The sequence below is a fragment of the Mytilus edulis genome, chromosome 4 (assembly GCF_963676685.1).
Source record: "Mytilus edulis chromosome 4, xbMytEdul2.2, whole genome shotgun sequence".
NCBI classification, from domain to species: domain Eukaryota; kingdom Metazoa; phylum Mollusca; class Bivalvia; order Mytilida; family Mytilidae; genus Mytilus; species Mytilus edulis.
Window position 1 is genome coordinate 85287596 of NC_092347.1, and position 17038 is coordinate 85304633.

The 17038-nt window shown below is 31.4% G+C and overlaps 2 protein-coding genes across 2 annotated transcripts; one reads left to right on the plus strand and one right to left on the minus strand.

Moving 5' to 3' along the window:
- Nucleotides 1-685: 685 nt before the first annotated feature.
- On the minus strand, nucleotides 686-4784 carry LOC139520848 (uncharacterized). Its single transcript, XM_071313839.1, has 3 exons — nucleotides 4681-4784; nucleotides 2916-3132; nucleotides 686-899 (listed from the first exon to the last, which is right to left on the minus strand). Exons 2-3 carry the CDS (start codon nucleotides 3122-3124, stop codon nucleotides 710-712), a joined length of 399 nt encoding a protein of 132 aa, XP_071169940.1. The 5' UTR covers nucleotides 3125-3132; nucleotides 4681-4784; the 3' UTR covers nucleotides 686-709.
- Nucleotides 4785-4987: 203 nt separating this feature from the next.
- Nucleotides 4988-14090, plus strand: LOC139520846 (snRNA-activating protein complex subunit 3-like). Its single transcript, XM_071313837.1, has 9 exons — nucleotides 4988-5204; nucleotides 6814-6900; nucleotides 7663-7759; nucleotides 8439-8573; nucleotides 10113-10253; nucleotides 10726-10808; nucleotides 11711-11875; nucleotides 12219-12326; nucleotides 13927-14090. The coding sequence occupies exons 1-9, from the start codon at nucleotides 5011-5013 to the stop codon at nucleotides 14078-14080; spliced, it is 1164 nt and encodes a 387-aa protein (XP_071169938.1). The 5' UTR covers nucleotides 4988-5010; the 3' UTR covers nucleotides 14081-14090.
- Nucleotides 14091-17038: the final 2948 nt, after the last annotated feature.

The following is a 17038-nucleotide window of genomic DNA, read 5'->3' on the forward strand; positions in this document are numbered from 1 at the left end:
GAGTTATCATTCCACAGTGGATTAGAGTTATCATTCCACGGTGGATTAGAGTTATCATTCCACAGTGGATTTAATAGAGTGATCATTCCACAGTGGATTAGAGTGATCATTCCACAGTGGATTAGAGTGATCATTCCACAGTGTATTAGAGTTTTATCATTCCACAGTGTACATGGTGTATTAGAGTTATCATTCCACAGTGTTTTAGAGTTATCATTCCACAGTGTACATGGTGTATTAGAGTTATCATTCCACAGTGTACATGGTGTATTAGAGTTATGTTGGAAAAGACCAATGATTTACTGTCAAATTTTGAAAAAAAGGTCAAAAACAAATTCTCCTACACTTGTTTAAAAACGTAAATATGACTATAAAACTAATAGTGATACTGATATTTATAAACAAACATTTACAACAAATGTTTTTTTATAAAGATTTGTAAAACACTGAAATATAAAGGTCTATGTAAAAAGCATAACATATAAACATGATCAACAAAAACAACTAAACAAAAAAATTCCACAAGAAGAAAAACTTGCTATTCATCAGAGTTTCTACCTGATATTTATGGCACTATGAATATGGATAATCACAGGATACTTAATAATTTGTATCAATCAGTAATAAAACTATGGCTATAATGAGCATGCATATATATATAGCATAAACAGACTACCGGTACATGTATCAACAACTCCTGAACAAATGTTCATCCAAAATGTACAATGGAGGCACACATTGCAACAAACACAGCTGTGTCATACAAATGGTCAATGATGAAAACAATCACTGATCTACAGGAAAACAAACAGTGAGGGATGTCACTAATGGTTACCAGAACTCCAAGTCCAACACCGACTCTGATGGCACCTTCTACTCCAGATATGCCAAGATAAGACCTGTAATATAATAGCAATTTATTCTTACTTGATTACATTAAGATCTTTGTAAACAGATTGTTAGAGCTTTTTTGTGTGTGCAGTAAAACATTTAAGATATTGAATAGGACCAATACTAAAATTAGCTTTATCTATAATACTAAAATTACGAGGTCCAATTTGTTAGCCGTCATCACGTAAAAACGACGAATCACAGAATTCAACTTTGTATATAACTAATATAGTACAAAGGTGTAGATTAAAAATTACACCACTCCAGGCCCTTTTGTTTTCCACGTAATTAATATTGCCAATAATTAAGAAGTTCCGGGTCGAGTCCGCTCCCGATACCAATAGTATATTCACCTGTTACCTATGACCTTATCTGTACGTTCCGCATCTGACAGGCGCACCACCAAACGTTGTATTCAGGATTAATATGCTATACACACGGGTCATAACCACAGGGTTGACACTACTAAATTGTCAAATTGTTACCGATTGTAGTATTTTAATCAGTAAGACTTTCTAAGATAACAATACGAATACTAAAAATCTGGACTAAAAATAAGGCGTATAGGTACAGTTTTCAATTTGTTAGTGGGCATGACGTAAAACAGCGAAGCAAAGAATTCAACTTTATTTATAACTTATATAGGACAATGCTGTTGATTAAAAAATACTCCTTTCCAGGACCTTTTGTTTTCCAAATTATTAATATTATTGTTTCAGTTCGACGGGTTCAAACAGAAAGACTTGAAAGCAGAGAAATACTGTGTATCTTATAATCGGCATGACTTTATCAGATGACAATACTAATACTAAAAGAAGGCTTGCGCATAGTTATATACTTTAATTCAGTCACGGACCCGTGATATCACGGGTTTGTTCTAGTATAAAATATAATTACAGCATAACCCAAGAATACACCTCATCCCAAACCCCGCTGACCCAGTGGCATGAACTTTTGACCTCAACAACAATCACTTTTCCATTGTGGCGTCAGATATTTTGTTTTATGACGTCAAAATTTTACGGGAACCTGTGTGATATCCAGTAATGGCGGACAAATAGCGATAAGGTGTATAGTAAAAGCATGCAAGTACCCTTTAGATGCAATCTGAGTCATCATGGAAGCATTAACCAGGAATAATATACTGTGGATTCATTATTACTTATGGGATACATTTCATGAATTTTGTTGATGTTAGTACACCAATAATTTCAATGTTCAACAGTATACATATTTACTATAGATTTGTATACGGACTTTGGCAAAAACCATCAAAAACCATTTGTTCCTCTACCCTGGAAAATTGGATCAACTAAACAAGAAGTTTCAAACATATTGTCATACTAAGTATCAACCCCACTTCTAATTTTAATAAGGAACCAGAAAAGAGGAATTTGGTGTATGAAAAGCAGTTACAAGTAACTAATCATTGTCAAGCTCACAGCAGACTGATTATGAAGTCATGATGTTTAGAAGTACAGGAAGAATGTTTGATTATGTGGTCAGGCTTCCCTAAATGTATATCACACTTTCCTGTAAACTTATGCTCATTTTAAATTTTTCTTTTGCGGAAAATTCTCAATGGTTTCTGTTATCTGTGTTAATTGAATATCAGGCTATAAAATTAAGACACCAAACAACACACTTAAACATATTTCTCCACATTGATTTTTATAGAAAGAGTCCATAATACGTATGAACCATTCTTTTGGCAAATATGGTCAATTTCATTTGATTATTTAACCTTAAAATTTTCAGGTAAGGATCATGAGAAACAATTGTTTATGTCAGGTAAATCTAAGGAACATGTGAAGTCACCAGTGACCTCATTTCATTCAATTTGATTTTTGTAAAATATCTTTTCATGACCAAGATGATACAGATGTATATGTTTTTTTTTATTTATTCTGTTCCAAATTTATTGTTTTTTTGTTTGTTGTTGTTATTTAAAAAAAAAGAGGTTCTGTTTACATTCAATTGAATAGTTGTACTTTTGAAATTTCTTATAATATTTATAGTCTTACAGTAGTATGTAATGAAGAACCAGAGCAAGACAAGCTTGTCCAACAATACAGACACCAATCGCAACAGGAAAATTGCCTTCTCTACTGATCTGTTCTGAAGACTTCCCAGGATAGTTGTTGTTCATCCATGGTTTGCCAAGGAAGTATGAGGAATACCATATTGTTCCAATGATCTGACTTGCTACAACGCTTATGATTACACCCAACATATCGGAATCTACAAAGTTATTCATATACGTAATAAATTATCATTTTTATCTTTCAAAGTGTCCAAATTAATAATTGTAAGGGGGCCCACTCCAGTCATGCTTCAGTGATTTCCTATATATATTGAACCATTTTTTTCGTCAAGGGGCCAGTTCAAGCCCTATGTAAGTCTTCTATGATTTGCTTTAATGTTTTTATTTGTTTATGTTTTTGGTATTTTGTAATATAATTGAAATTAAGTGTGTTTTCTATTACAAGTCTTTTGTAATTCCACTACCTGTTGATAACAGTACATGACCATGATGACAGTAGACAATTAAATACTATAATATATAAAGATTTTTTTTTATTCATGACAAATGAAGTAACTTTAACAAAGGGTGAGAGAGTTATAATGAAAATATACAAGTGGGTATAAACTACTAAAAGTTGACAATCAAGTCAACAGTACTATTTTTTTTTTAATATCAAAATAGTTTTTTTGTTTCCATTTTAAGGTTCATCATAAGGAATTGAAAAATATGGCCGTGTTTACACCTCCAAAATTACTATGAGTACAGACAAACTGGTACATCCAGGAAAGTTTTAAGGCATGGCAGGAACTAGATATATAAAAGTTATATGAAGTCTAGCTACGTTTCAGAAAATTATAAACTTACCTGGATTTCGATGTTCATTTTTTTCCAGTCTGCAGAAGATAGCAAAATAAACAAACACCTGAGTTTCATTTGATACGGTCCACTCAGTTACACAGTATACACCTGTTAAATCACCTATTGTTTACAGGTGTCTATTGTCCATCTATTGTCCATTTAAATCAATACTACTCACAACATTGATTATATGAGGGGAGCTTCAGTGGCGGATCCAGCCATTTTAAAAAGGGGGGGTTCCCAACCCAGAGTAAAGGGGGGGTTCCAACTATATGCTCCCATTCAAATGCATTGATCGGCCAAAAAAAAGGGGGGTTCCAACCCCGGACCCCCCCCCCCCCTGGATCCGCCACTGAGCTTCTCAATCGTTTTCACTACTTAGTTAATTTTTGCACCTTCTGCAGGAACGAAAAAAATGGATAGCAAAATCTAGAAAAGTTTATAATTTTCTGAAACATAAAATGCATTTAAAATTTATATAACTAGTTCCTGCCATCCCTTAAAACTGTTGCAGGTGTATATGTTAGTCTGTACTCAGAGTAAAATTTGGGGTGTAAATACGGCCATTTTAGCCAAAAGGTTATGACATAGATGTAATCTATGGTTATGATGAACCTTAACTGTTACAATAAGCTTAATTGGGAAAGACTCAGTTAGATATTGTTTATCACTCTCAATGAAGGGATTTTACCACAGGCAGTGTCTCAATCAGAAACATATATATTTAAAAACATGTATAATTTTGTTAACTGTCCCCAGTCTCAATTATTCAATTTAAAATGCTGTTTAATTTATATTAACAGAATATTACAAACTGATTTGGTCAAAACAGAGACATATAATACAATAGTATTATATGTCTCTGGTCAAAAACATCAATTAACCATTCCAATAATGGGCCTTACCACTTAATTTGTCTTCAACAAGAAATAAATCTAATACACCGGTCAAATGTTAGTGTCAGTAATTTTGCTGTTGTTGTTTACGTTTTGTAAACTACACGTGGATAATTCCCGCCAAAATTTGGAGGAAAACGAATAAAAGTAAAAAATCTTTTACCCTTATTGCTTATATAATTTACTTTGACTCTATAGTTATAAAATACTACAGTGAGTAAACATGTTAGCTATAGCATAATATGTTGTGTTGTAACGTCATTAGATCTAATATTTTTTAAACAGTAACGATTAAATCTTTTTGTCTAAAAATTCGTAATATGGAAAATTATTTTATAAATGGAAGCTGGACAGGGACATATTCGCGGTGCGACAGAGTTGATAAACATTCGCGAATTCATTCAGAAATGGGATTCAACAGTAATACCTGGTATTTCTGAGACGGATAAGAAGTATACTCCAATGAGAGATGTTCTAGCTCAAGAACTGGAAGTTGAAAGACAAACAATAGCCGAATTAGAGAGTGTTTGCAAGTAAGCGAAGGGAGAAAACTCTGTCTGAACTATGACTTATTTGTAAATATGTTCATTTAGATTAATTTTTTCAATAGACTATACATAGATAAACTCCTAATGATGCACCAAACCAACAATACCAAACAAAAAATACCCTAAAAATTCTGATTTGTAGCAATTAAGTGGGTCTCACTGGGGTCTAAGTGTGAAGAGGGATTGCTGAATTTTTGTAAGTGTGACAAGTGACAGTCAAATTATTGTGCTGTGAAAACGGGAAATGATGTCTAGCGGGATACAAGAAATTACAAAAAAAAAATGAGAATTGCTTACAATATAGTGTACAGATCCGAAATCAGAACATATGTCACAGAATGTTAGTTCCGTCAAAATATTTATTCCAAAGATAATTTATTATGTAACAAAAGTTCCAATTGGAATTATTGTTATGTGATATTTATTCCATCAGCATAATAAAAGGAACAATGCCTCAGAATTTTTGTCACATAAAACAAATTCCAATAGGATGTTTTATTACATAATAAATTTTCTTTGGAATAAATATTATGGTGGAAATTTCATCTTATGACTGGTATAACATTTTGACTTTTATCATTTTAACATACATGTATCATTCATTAAAATGAAAAAAAATGGGGAAAAATCTTATGTAATAGTTATTCCGATTGGAAAAAAAATATTAATATTATTCTGATTGGAAAAATATTATATAATATCATTTCCGATCCAAAAATTTTATTTTATATTCTTTCCATAACTAATGCCGGAATGGTAAATTGGTATTTATAATGATTATAAGAACAGGTATCGTGAATATGGGAAATAATTGTTCCCAATGTTGTAGACATTAAAGAATCAATTCTCATTACAATGATTACATATATAATTATCATTTATATTTCACAGCTAAACTTTTTAACATAATTACATACTTTAAGAAGATAAATCTTTTCTCTTACTCATTAGCTTCCATGTTTCAGTATACATTCAGGTGAATATATCTAACTCATTAACACTTTTCATTTTTCATAATAATCATATAATTAGCATTTAAAACCTGTTTTGATTTAGAATATAATCAGCATTTAACACATGTTTAAAAACTGTTTTTATTTATATAATAATCAATTAGGTGTAAACTAAACTTCAGCATAATTGGAACATTTGTTATACTCATCACATATAAGATAAGTTCCTAATATCAGTGGAACAAATATAATACAGATGGAAAAAGTATTCCATGACATAATTTCCGCAGAACAAATATTATTATGATATTGTTTCCCTCAGGAACAAATCTTATTCGCAACAAATATACATTGACAACTTGAGGGTAATAATATCAATGGCCATTACCGTTTGACACCAAACAGTCATTTTCGGCTACCATTAGTGTCAAATATGATAAAATTTTACCCTGATTGATCAAAATATCCTTATTGGGATTTTACAGAGGACTCAAATAATAATCATTGCCGACATTTCTGAAAAAATTCAACGTGATTTGTCAAAATAAGTGAACATTTTATTGTTAAAATTTACTGTTAACGTCATTTGGCAAGAATTTTTACGATTATTTGTCATGAAGTACGCCCATTTTATGTTTCAGTGCAAATAATTTACTGTGTGGAGAAGAAAAAACAGACATATCAATGTTGTCATGTATTCCAGAATCTGTAGACTTGGTCTCAGTCAGGTAAGTCAGACATATCAATTTTGTCATGTATTCCAGAATCTGTAGACTTGGTCTCAGTCAGGTAAGTCAGACATATCAATGTTGTCATGTATTCCAGAATCTGTAGACCTGGTTTCAGTCAGGTAAGTCAGACATATCAATGTTGTCATGTATTCCAGAATCTGTAGACTTGGTCTCAGTCAGGTAAGTCAGACATATCAATGTTGTCATGTATTCCAGAATCTGTTGACTTGGTCTCAGTCAGGCTAGTTAGACATATCAATGTTGTCATGTATTTCATTTTTGTGGTTCAACTGTACCCAAGAAAGCCATGAAAATTGGTATCCAACAAATGATACTGAATCCATAGTAAAGAATAAATGTCAGAATATTTCACAGCTATTATCATGACTCTTTATCATTCAACAGCTGGTTGTTTTATCATTTTTATGGTATGAGCATATCAGTTGTTCATGATGCAACTGTCTACACATAGCAGTGTGTCAAACAACCCTTAAAATCATTTTATCTTGAGGTCTGGCTTAACTCCAAGGCAATTTTCTATATATATTTGTCCTACTAACAAAGAAACTTTTAACATGTTTAAATTATGGGTGTCACATTCCTGAAATTATTTGTGTAAACATTTTTAAGGAAAAAATTAGATTGTTATGATTTCATTATCTTCCTGTGGTGAAACAATCAAGTGTGACTTTACATTTAAGGTATTACAATTAAAATGTATTTAATAGTTGTTTATTATCATTCACATATATTACACAGGATGCAGAAAAGGGAACTGGAGAGACGAGAAGCAGATAAAATATATAAAACAACAGTGTTGAGGAGATTAAAATACTCAAGCCTGGATGAGAAAAATGTAAAGAATTAGAAGTAGCTTTAAATGGGATTCAAATCTGTTACTGAATTCAGTGTTATCCACCAATTTTTTTGTATACAGGAGAGGGAGGTGGGATTATATTGGTGAATGGACTTCTCAAAACTTCAAATGCACTTATAAGTTTCCCAGTGATATCTTTGTCTTTGACTGTCACACTAGCAGTAACAATACTTTTATAAACTGAGCAAGACTATCTACCTGATCTGTCAGCTATATGCTTTATCTATAAAGTTTACATCTTTTAAGACTTAATGAAAATTACAAACCATTACCATGATTACCAAATACAATTTGTATTATTAAACATGTTAAATGAGGTCATTTTAAAGTAAATTGATCAGATTTTTGTTAATTTTTGCATAGGTGTGGTAGGTTAAACTTGTTCTGAAAATAAAATAGATTGATTGATTGTTGTTTATTCCACTTTCACCACTATTGTGCTATTTTGTAGCAGTCAGTTTTTATTGGTGGAGAAAACTAGAGTGCTCTGAGAGAACCACAACCTTCAGTAGGAAAACTGACTGCTGTTGTCTGCTCTATGGTCAGGTTGTTGTCTCTTTGACACATTCCCCATTTCCATTCTCAATTTTAATCTCTGAAAAAAAATGTATATATCTTGTGCAAATTCATTATGGATTAATAAGACATTTTTTTTCAGAGTTCAGCATTATATCATGACCAGAAACCTGGAGAAGATCTTGGAGAATATGAAATTAATCTTCCAAATGTCATCATAAATATTAGAGTATACCCTCCTTTTAAATTCCTGAAAATGCAGAATGTTCATAATAAGGTTTGATATTTTTACATTTCAATCATTCTGATTTTAACAACATTTGTTAAGGTTAAATTTCAAAGTGTTATCCAGATATAAAAGCTACAATACACATATAACAACCATACAATATGGTATTAGAACATAAAAGTATATGTAGTATATGGGTCATAAAAAAAAGTGCAAATTTCGACGAGGTAATATTTTGAAAAATAATGTCATTGTTTAAAACATTTAAATGTGTCCCTCTATTCTATAGTATGGCAGCAACGATATGCAGAAATATGCAATAGTACTAAGTACTAAATATTATTGTTCAACATCAAACAACTGTTCCAATTTGTTGTTTTGGTTTATATTGTTATTCATATAGCTGTGCATTCTATTCAAGCATAAATTTCAGAATACATTTTCTTAAAAAAGTTGGCTGTCCTAATTATGGCTGTTGTAAATACTAAAAAATACACTTAGACTGAATATATATGTAAAATGTATAAGATTAAACGATAATAATATACCTAATCCTTCGTGTATGACCTAAAAACACTTTCATTCATGAATAAATAGTATTATATAGTAACACCACTGACCCTTCAGTAACTCCAATGACACAAAAGTATCACCATTGACATCACATTTCAACATGTTCAAATTTTACTTTTTTTAAGTACTGAACACAAAGCCAAGAACACTAAGCAAAAGAAAAAGATGAAAAAATACTTATTAGGCTTAAAAACCTCAAATTACATAACATAACATCCCTTACTAAAAATGTCAATAGTGCTACTAAAGAATGTCATTGGTGTTACCAGCATACATCAGTTTGTGAAAACTTTGTAAATGTAATACATGATATTGTTAAAACATTGTTAAACAAGAATGTGTCCCTATTACACGGATGCCCAATCTGCACTATCATTTTCTATGTTTAATGGACCATAAAAATGGGAGGAAATATCTGATTTGGCATTAAAATTAAAAAGATCATATCATAAGGAACATGTATACTAAGTTTCAAGTTGATTGGACTTCAACTTTATCAAAAAAAACTTTAACCTGAAGTGGGACAGACGGACGAACGCACGGTACAACAGACGGATGAGTGTACAGACAGACAAAAAAACAAACAGACAGACCCACAGACAAGAAACATAATGCCTATAAATGGGGCATAATAAGTATTGCTTTCCATAAATAATATGATGTTTTGCTTGTTAAATATGAAAGAAACACAAAACAATGCTGATTGTCATGATATATTCAGTGGTGTTACTAAACTGGTCAATGATGTTATTTTATCAAAATTTTGGGCATTTTCATAGAACGTCAATCTTTCATTCTATAAACCACCTTTTTATTTTTGATATATATCTACATGTAGCTGACTTGTGAACTATTTATTTGTTCATGCTTTACTTTGTTATCAATGAATTCATATAGTTGGACATTTTCACTAAAATATCTGTTCCTGTTATGTTGTTGCATATTCAAATTTCAAAGGATATTTTTAAAGTGAACTCAAGGTTTTAAGAAACTATTTATATTTTTATTATTTAGATAATGCCAGATCTGAATTTTAATGTTCTCGGAACACAGAAGTTGTCTGATTTACGTGACAAGATAAGTTGTGTAAATGACCTTGCTATAGCACATGACCTTAGTGATAACCCTGACAATGAATTTATGCCATATGCAAAGGTAAGAGTTTGATGAATATTATTAGAGTTCTGTATAATAGATAAAACAAATCTTTTGTTAATGAATGATCTAAATTAATTAAAATATATCGAAAGCAAAACTGGTCTTTAATTTTGACAAAATTAAAAAATATATCAGTGTTCAAGACTTGGGTTGTTTTATTGTTCGACAAATGAAGATGAGGTTGAAAACCTAATCAAATATATTCCATCCCGTTATTTTGTGCTGAACATGACCATAAACAAAACTGACCAGCATCATGATGGAAACTGGTTGTAAATATGGTTCAAAATAAAAAGAACAAGCTGTTTACTGATGAAATACTCATTTCATTTTGATGTCAGACTTATTATTTAGTTGGTATGTTTCTAAATACAATAAATAGAATGAGTGTTCCAAAATTATAAACTTTTTCCTTTGTTTACATAAGATGATTTGATATATTTCGTTGATGATTTATCTTTTTACACAGGATGTATATAAGTCTGGATTTTTCTACATAGAAGGAGTGTTTTATAATGATATGAGATATCCAGAATGTCAAGACTATGGCAGGTATTGCAGATTATATCTCTGAATTCTTCTGAACCATAGACAAATATGAGATCATGCTTCCTTCAATTTCTGTATCAATATATAAGTCTTTGTTTTGCCTCATTAGTAGACAGTACATATCTCATTTTATTCATTCAGTGTTACTGTACTCAAGCCAAGATTATAGATATAGGAAGATGTGCCAATGAGACAAATCTCCATCCAAATAACAATTTATAAAAGAAAACCATTATAGGACAATGTACTGCCTTCAACACGGAGCCTTGGCTCCCATCGAACAACAAGCTGTAAAGGGCCCCAAAATTACTAGTGTAAAACCATTCAAACGGGAAAAAACAACGGTCTAATCTATATAAAAAAACGAGAAACAATGAATATTTTCCTTTTATAATTGGGAAAGCAAAAAAAATATGTTTGAAGTCTTTAAGTTAGTTGAATATAAGAACAAATTATGTACGTCAGTTGGAAAAGGCTTGACTTGTCAAAATGCGCATAATCACACCATAAAAACCCAATATCCCTTTCAAAGAGGGCTCACAGTTCTCAAAAATAGTTTAAAGTCAATTTCAACTAATAGATAAATGTTTTGCTGACTAAAAGTGTGTTTTTTAAGTTTGTAGTAAAGAAATAAGACATTGATTTACTGGTTATAAAATCGATAAACATCCTGGGGTACATTAAATTTAAAAAAGCACTTTGCTGTCCTAAAATTACTGCTGCGGAAAATTGTAGGGGAGTTTTTTTAACATTTTTATAACAGTAACTCTTAATTTATTTAATTAGAGATTACAAAATCTGTATGCTTAAATGAAATTTACCCAAAGTAAATGATTGTAAAAGTCTATACATGATAACATTTAGCTTTATGTCAGTGATAAATGATTGACTATATTTCTCAACAGCTCCATCATGCAGTGGGCCTCACAACCAGGAAGAAATATAGGTGAAATGAGAACAGAAAAGATGGAAGAATCATTATTTTTAAACCTGAATGTCAGATTAGGGCAGCCATATTGTTACATGCACCAAGGAGATTGTGAACATCTAATTATATTTACAGACATAAGGTAGTGCTTGCATCATGTTATACTTACATAATGGTAATGTCAGTGTACAAAGTGCCAATTCTAGAAAAGTTGACATGGAAAAGAATCTTGAGTAAATGAAATTCCTTGAAAATGTGTAAGTCTAATGAGTGTCAATTTATTTAAGTACAATTCGAGTTCCTTTGTTTATCAGGTAAACTTGGCTTTAAGTTAGTACAAACAATCAAACATAAATAGCTGTACAGCAATGTAGACACAATTCGATACATTTAAGAAAACAAAACAAAAAGTATTGTTATTTTATTAACAGCTGCTAACTATTGAAGCTGGGGTTTATAATGATGGTTTTGTCTGTTCCTTTCAGATTGTTAAACTCAGATGACAGTCTTGATATTAGAGATTATCCTAGACTTATGAAAAAGAAGAGAGTAACACGAACATTATGTAGATCTTGTATGATGCATTCTGCAAGGTACTGTTGATAACAAAATAAATACAGTATATGTATTTATGGAGTACTATAGTTCATTTTCAAGTAATTTAATGTTTATCAGATATAGTATAAAGACTATTGTAAATTTCATTCTTAAGGGGTTTCAGGGTTCCAAATTAAAATCATAAGACTTTTTTACAGTTAAATTAATAAGCATGCAAACCAAGAATTTAAATGCTTTGCTTGCAAACTTTTTTGGTTGTTTGCTCAGGCATTGTAATTAAGATTGACACCTAAATTCAATGGAGAGGTGGAGTAACAGTCTGTTTACCATATAAAATAGAGTTGATTGGACAATGGATATTACATTGGAAACAATTTTGATATTCATTGATCAACCAAACCCTTGTGTATAGTAAACAGACTGTTATACTCCACCTACCAATTGAAAGTAGGTGTCAATCTTAATTACAATGTCTGAGCAAAGTTGGCAAGCAAGGCATTTAAACTCTTGGTTTGCTAGCTTTATTATTTTAACTGTAAATGATTGCCAAAATGTTGTGCATATCATGCTTTTAAAAAAAATATATATAATAAAAATAATGGGTCACTGGACTTATTTTCATGGTACAGATTGTGCAAAATTGTCAGATATTTTATGGATTATACATGAAAAACCTTTTTTGTGTGATGAACAAAAATAAGCTATAGAATTTAAGATAAAATATATAAACATAACTCTTATAATGTGATTTATGAAAATAAAAAGAGAAACTTTGGGGTCACTGGCCTCACTTTCTTTGTTTCAAAACAAAAAAGGTGAATTTCGAACATTCTGTTATAAAGTAACATTATCTGAGTTATCTCCCCTTATATGGCAAATTTAAAAAAAAAAAAAACAAAAAAAAAAAAAAAAAACAGTTATCAAACAAGATATAGCACACAATTTCTTCCTTTAAATGATTGCTTGCTTTATATATAACAAATAAACAGTTTGTTTAGACCCTTCGGGGCATGGTCTTCACTTAGAGATACACTTTGCTCTTAGTTTATATGAAGTTTGCCTGCCATTTGTATGCAAATTGCAGAATGATAAAAAAATAATGATTGGGAAGTCATATGTGAACTGTTGACTTGTAAAACAACTCATCATAGATACCAGGATTAAAATTTTATATTTACGCCAGATGCGCGTTTCGTCTATATAAAAGACTCATCAGTGATGCTCGAATCAAAAAATGTTACAAAGGCCAAATAAAGTATGAAGTTGAAGAGCATTGAGGACCAAAAATTCCTAAAAGTTTTGCCAAGTAATGGTACTTAGAGGGATCTCACAGAGATATATACAATTATGATGCTATTAAAATAGCAATGGAGATATGGTGGGTAAATGCATAAAATATGATAAAATACACAAGTTTTTTATCATATTTTATGCATTTACCCAACATACTATTATATAAGAATTAAATGATTCTTTTTGTAACTTTATTGGAGTATAAAAGTGTTTGAGGTGACTTATATGTGCATTTGGCCGGGTGTATCAATATTTATCATATATAATTATGATTATAATCTGTACATAATTTACACATGTCACTATAATAAACAATTTACTTACTTACTTTATCTTTTTCAGGTGGATTGTGTATAACAGTGAACATGCTCCCGAGAATCCTTGTTTCTTTTGTGATCAGTGTTTTAAATCATTTCATTATGATGAACATGGCAAGAAAATTGGAAATATTAAAGCTTATAAATACTTTGATCAGAGTGCGGCAATAAATTTATAGTTGACATTGAGTTTCTTGAATTTGTTCACCAGATTTATATGAGTCTTTTATACAAGTATACTGCCTTTCATCAGATATGTGCACATTCAGTAGTAATCTCATCAACAAACATTCAAGCAATATATAGATTTACTGTCAGTCTAATGCTACAATATGCTTCGTCACATATTCAGGAAACTTTGTTCACAGTTAGATCCTATCATGATGATGACCATCTTTCTAGGACACACTGCATGCTCTGGAGGCATATAACAGAGTTATTTCCCCTTTGCAATTAAAAATGTTTTGTACATTTTAGTGTGCACATTGTACACAACTCCTGATATATGCTTTATGAAACTTTGATTGCTTGAAGATGTTTATATAGAGTTGACATTTTCCTTATTTATTCTTATAAGATCTTAAGAATTAAAAAAAAACCTTCATGCCAGTAAAAATGTATTAGTCTTATCAACACTTTATCTTGGAATAGAATTTTGCACTTGCATAGAAATTAAGGATTAAGAGCAATATCTGAAGGCTTAAACAACAAAAGTGTGGACAACTGTTTAATTTAAGACCTAGATTGACAGACATAGGTAACAAACACCATGTGTTCCAGCCACTTAGTGCCAGGGAATAAAATTCATGTAAATTTAGCAAAAATCCATTCAAAATTTTTACCACAAATTCAACTGAGAGCAAAGAAATTCTTTGAATGTCAATATTTTGAATGGGCACACTTTAATGCAATGGTTTTATCATTCCAATATTGAAAGTCTGTCAGCGAAGGGCAAAGTTTAAACATCCATACTCCGTTAGAATACTTTTTCATACAGGGAATGACTGTAAATTCAGAAATTATTGTAAGCTTTTTATTAATGCAATTAATGCAACTGGGTGAATATGTTAATAATAAGAACTCCCATTTTTTGCAGATTTTCTTGTCAATAACAAAATTTCGTATTTTTGTACATTTAAAATAAAATCGCAATAATAAATGCATGCAATCATTTCTAAATTTAGAGTACCGGTAATAAATGTGCATATTCAGGACAAGAACTTGTTAATGTAATATCTATCCCTGCTTTGTACTAAACCTACACGCTGAGCTGGATGTTTAACATGCTTATTTACAATTTATTAATCCCCAGGAAGACCTGTCCCCAGACACATTATTGTGACTCTGAGCCTTCTAGTCTTTGCTCTCACTCCTTAATGCCACATGCTTAGCAGAGATGCATCAACTTCCGAGTTCTTTAGATTAACCTGCTGGGGCTTGAATCTAACACCTCCCACACTCGAGGCGAACACAGCTTCATGATGTCATTGTTCATCAATAGGCGTTACTCAGATATTGTTGCAAGGTGTACAAATCGTTTAGAAGGATTCATTTGACCTTGATCTCATTTTCATAGTTTTTGTTGAGCCTGCGACTTTAGTTGCAGAAAGCTCGACGTAGGGATAGTGATCTGGCGGCAGCGGCTACATCGGCGGCGACGTTGGCTAACTTCTTAAAAGCTTTATATTTTAGAAGGTATATAGATGACTCATGTTACGAACTTTCCGTCAGTCCCATGTCCAATGTCCTTGACCTCATTTTCATGGTTCGTTGACTACTTGAAAAAAAGTTTCTTTGTAATGTTAAATTCTCTCTTATTATAAGTAATAGGATAACTAAATTTGGTATGTGCGTACCTTGCAAGGTCCTCATCCCCATCAGACAATTCATTTGACCTAGACCTCATTTCATGGATCAGTGAACAAGGTTAAGTTTTGGTGGTGAAGTCCATATCTCAGATACTATAAGCATTAGGTCTAGTATATTCGGTGTATGGAAGGACCTCATTTTCATGGTTCAGTGGTTATAGTTAAGATTTTGTGTTTTGGTCTGTTTTTCTTATACTTTATGCAATAGGTCTACTATATATGGTGTATGAAAGGCCTGTAAGGTGAACATGTCCAACTGGCAGGTGTCATCTGACCTTGACCTCATTTTCATGGTTCAGTGGTTATAGTTAAGTTTTTGTTTTTTTGGTCTGTTTTTCTCACTCATACTGAATGCAATAGGTCTGCTATATTTGGTGTATGGAATGATTGTAAGGTGTACATGTCAAGCTGGCAGGTGTCATCTGACCTTGACCTCATTTTCATGGTTCAGTGGTTGTTTTCAAGTTTTGGTCATTTTTTTCTAATATGTGCAATAGGTCAACTATATTTGGTGTATGGAAATATTTCATGATCTTTATGTCAGCCTTGCAGATTAAATTTGACCTTGACCTCATTTTCACAGTACATTGTTCAGTGTTAAGTTTTTGTGTTTTGGTCAGTTTTTCTAAACCTTGACTTCATTTTCATGGTTCATTGGTCAATGCTTAGTTTTCTTGGTTAATGTTAAGTTTATGTGACAGTTTTATTAAAGCTATATATTTAGGACTATCAACATAATATCAATGATTAGTAAAGAAGGTGGACATTTTAGTGTGTGCACTCTTGTTTAAGTTTATGTTAAGTTTTTGTGGTTAAGCCCGTTTTGCAGATATTAAATTAAGGTGGTACCTAACACATGACTTAAATTAATTTGGCTTGCTTAGTTTTCATATAATTTTTTTGATAAAAATATAAAAATTTCAAAAAACTTGAACCACACTTTCTTAGAAAAAAATCATTGGATATATAGCAGTTTGACATACACTAATTTTGATCATTTAGAAGCTTGATATTTCCTTAATGTAATGTGATTAAAACATTTGGCTGATTTTACAGTTATTTCCCTGTAGTGTTAGGTACCACCTTACTTCACCTGTATACCAGTATATACATATAGTTTTTATGTTGGCATTGCACAAGACCATTGCTTTTCTTTAAAAGCAAAATGATCAGAACAAAAGGATCTACAATTAAGTCATGTATGGCTGAACTTTTCAGTGGACTCCTTATTATAGAGTTATTGCCCTTTTTATCATTTTGGCTAAAAAC

Coding starts and splice junctions, on each gene's coding strand:
- LOC139520846 (XM_071313837.1), top strand. CDS start 5,011: ATGGAAGCTGGACAGGGACATATTCGCGGTGCGACAGAGTTGATAAAC. Junction 5,205..6,813: donor GAATTAGAGAGTGTTTGCAA/GTAAGCGAAGGG, acceptor TTTATGTTTCAG/TGCAAATAATTTACTGTGTG. Junction 11,876..12,218: donor ATTATATTTACAGACATAAG/GTAGTGCTTGCA, acceptor TGTTCCTTTCAG/ATTGTTAAACTCAGATGACA.
- LOC139520848 (XM_071313839.1), bottom strand. CDS start 3,124: ATGTTGGGTGTAATCATAAGCGTTGTAGCAAGTCAGATCATTGGAACA. Junction 900..2,915: donor GTTCTTCATTACATACTACT/GTAAGACTATAA, acceptor ATTATATTACAG/GTCTTATCTTGGCATATCTG.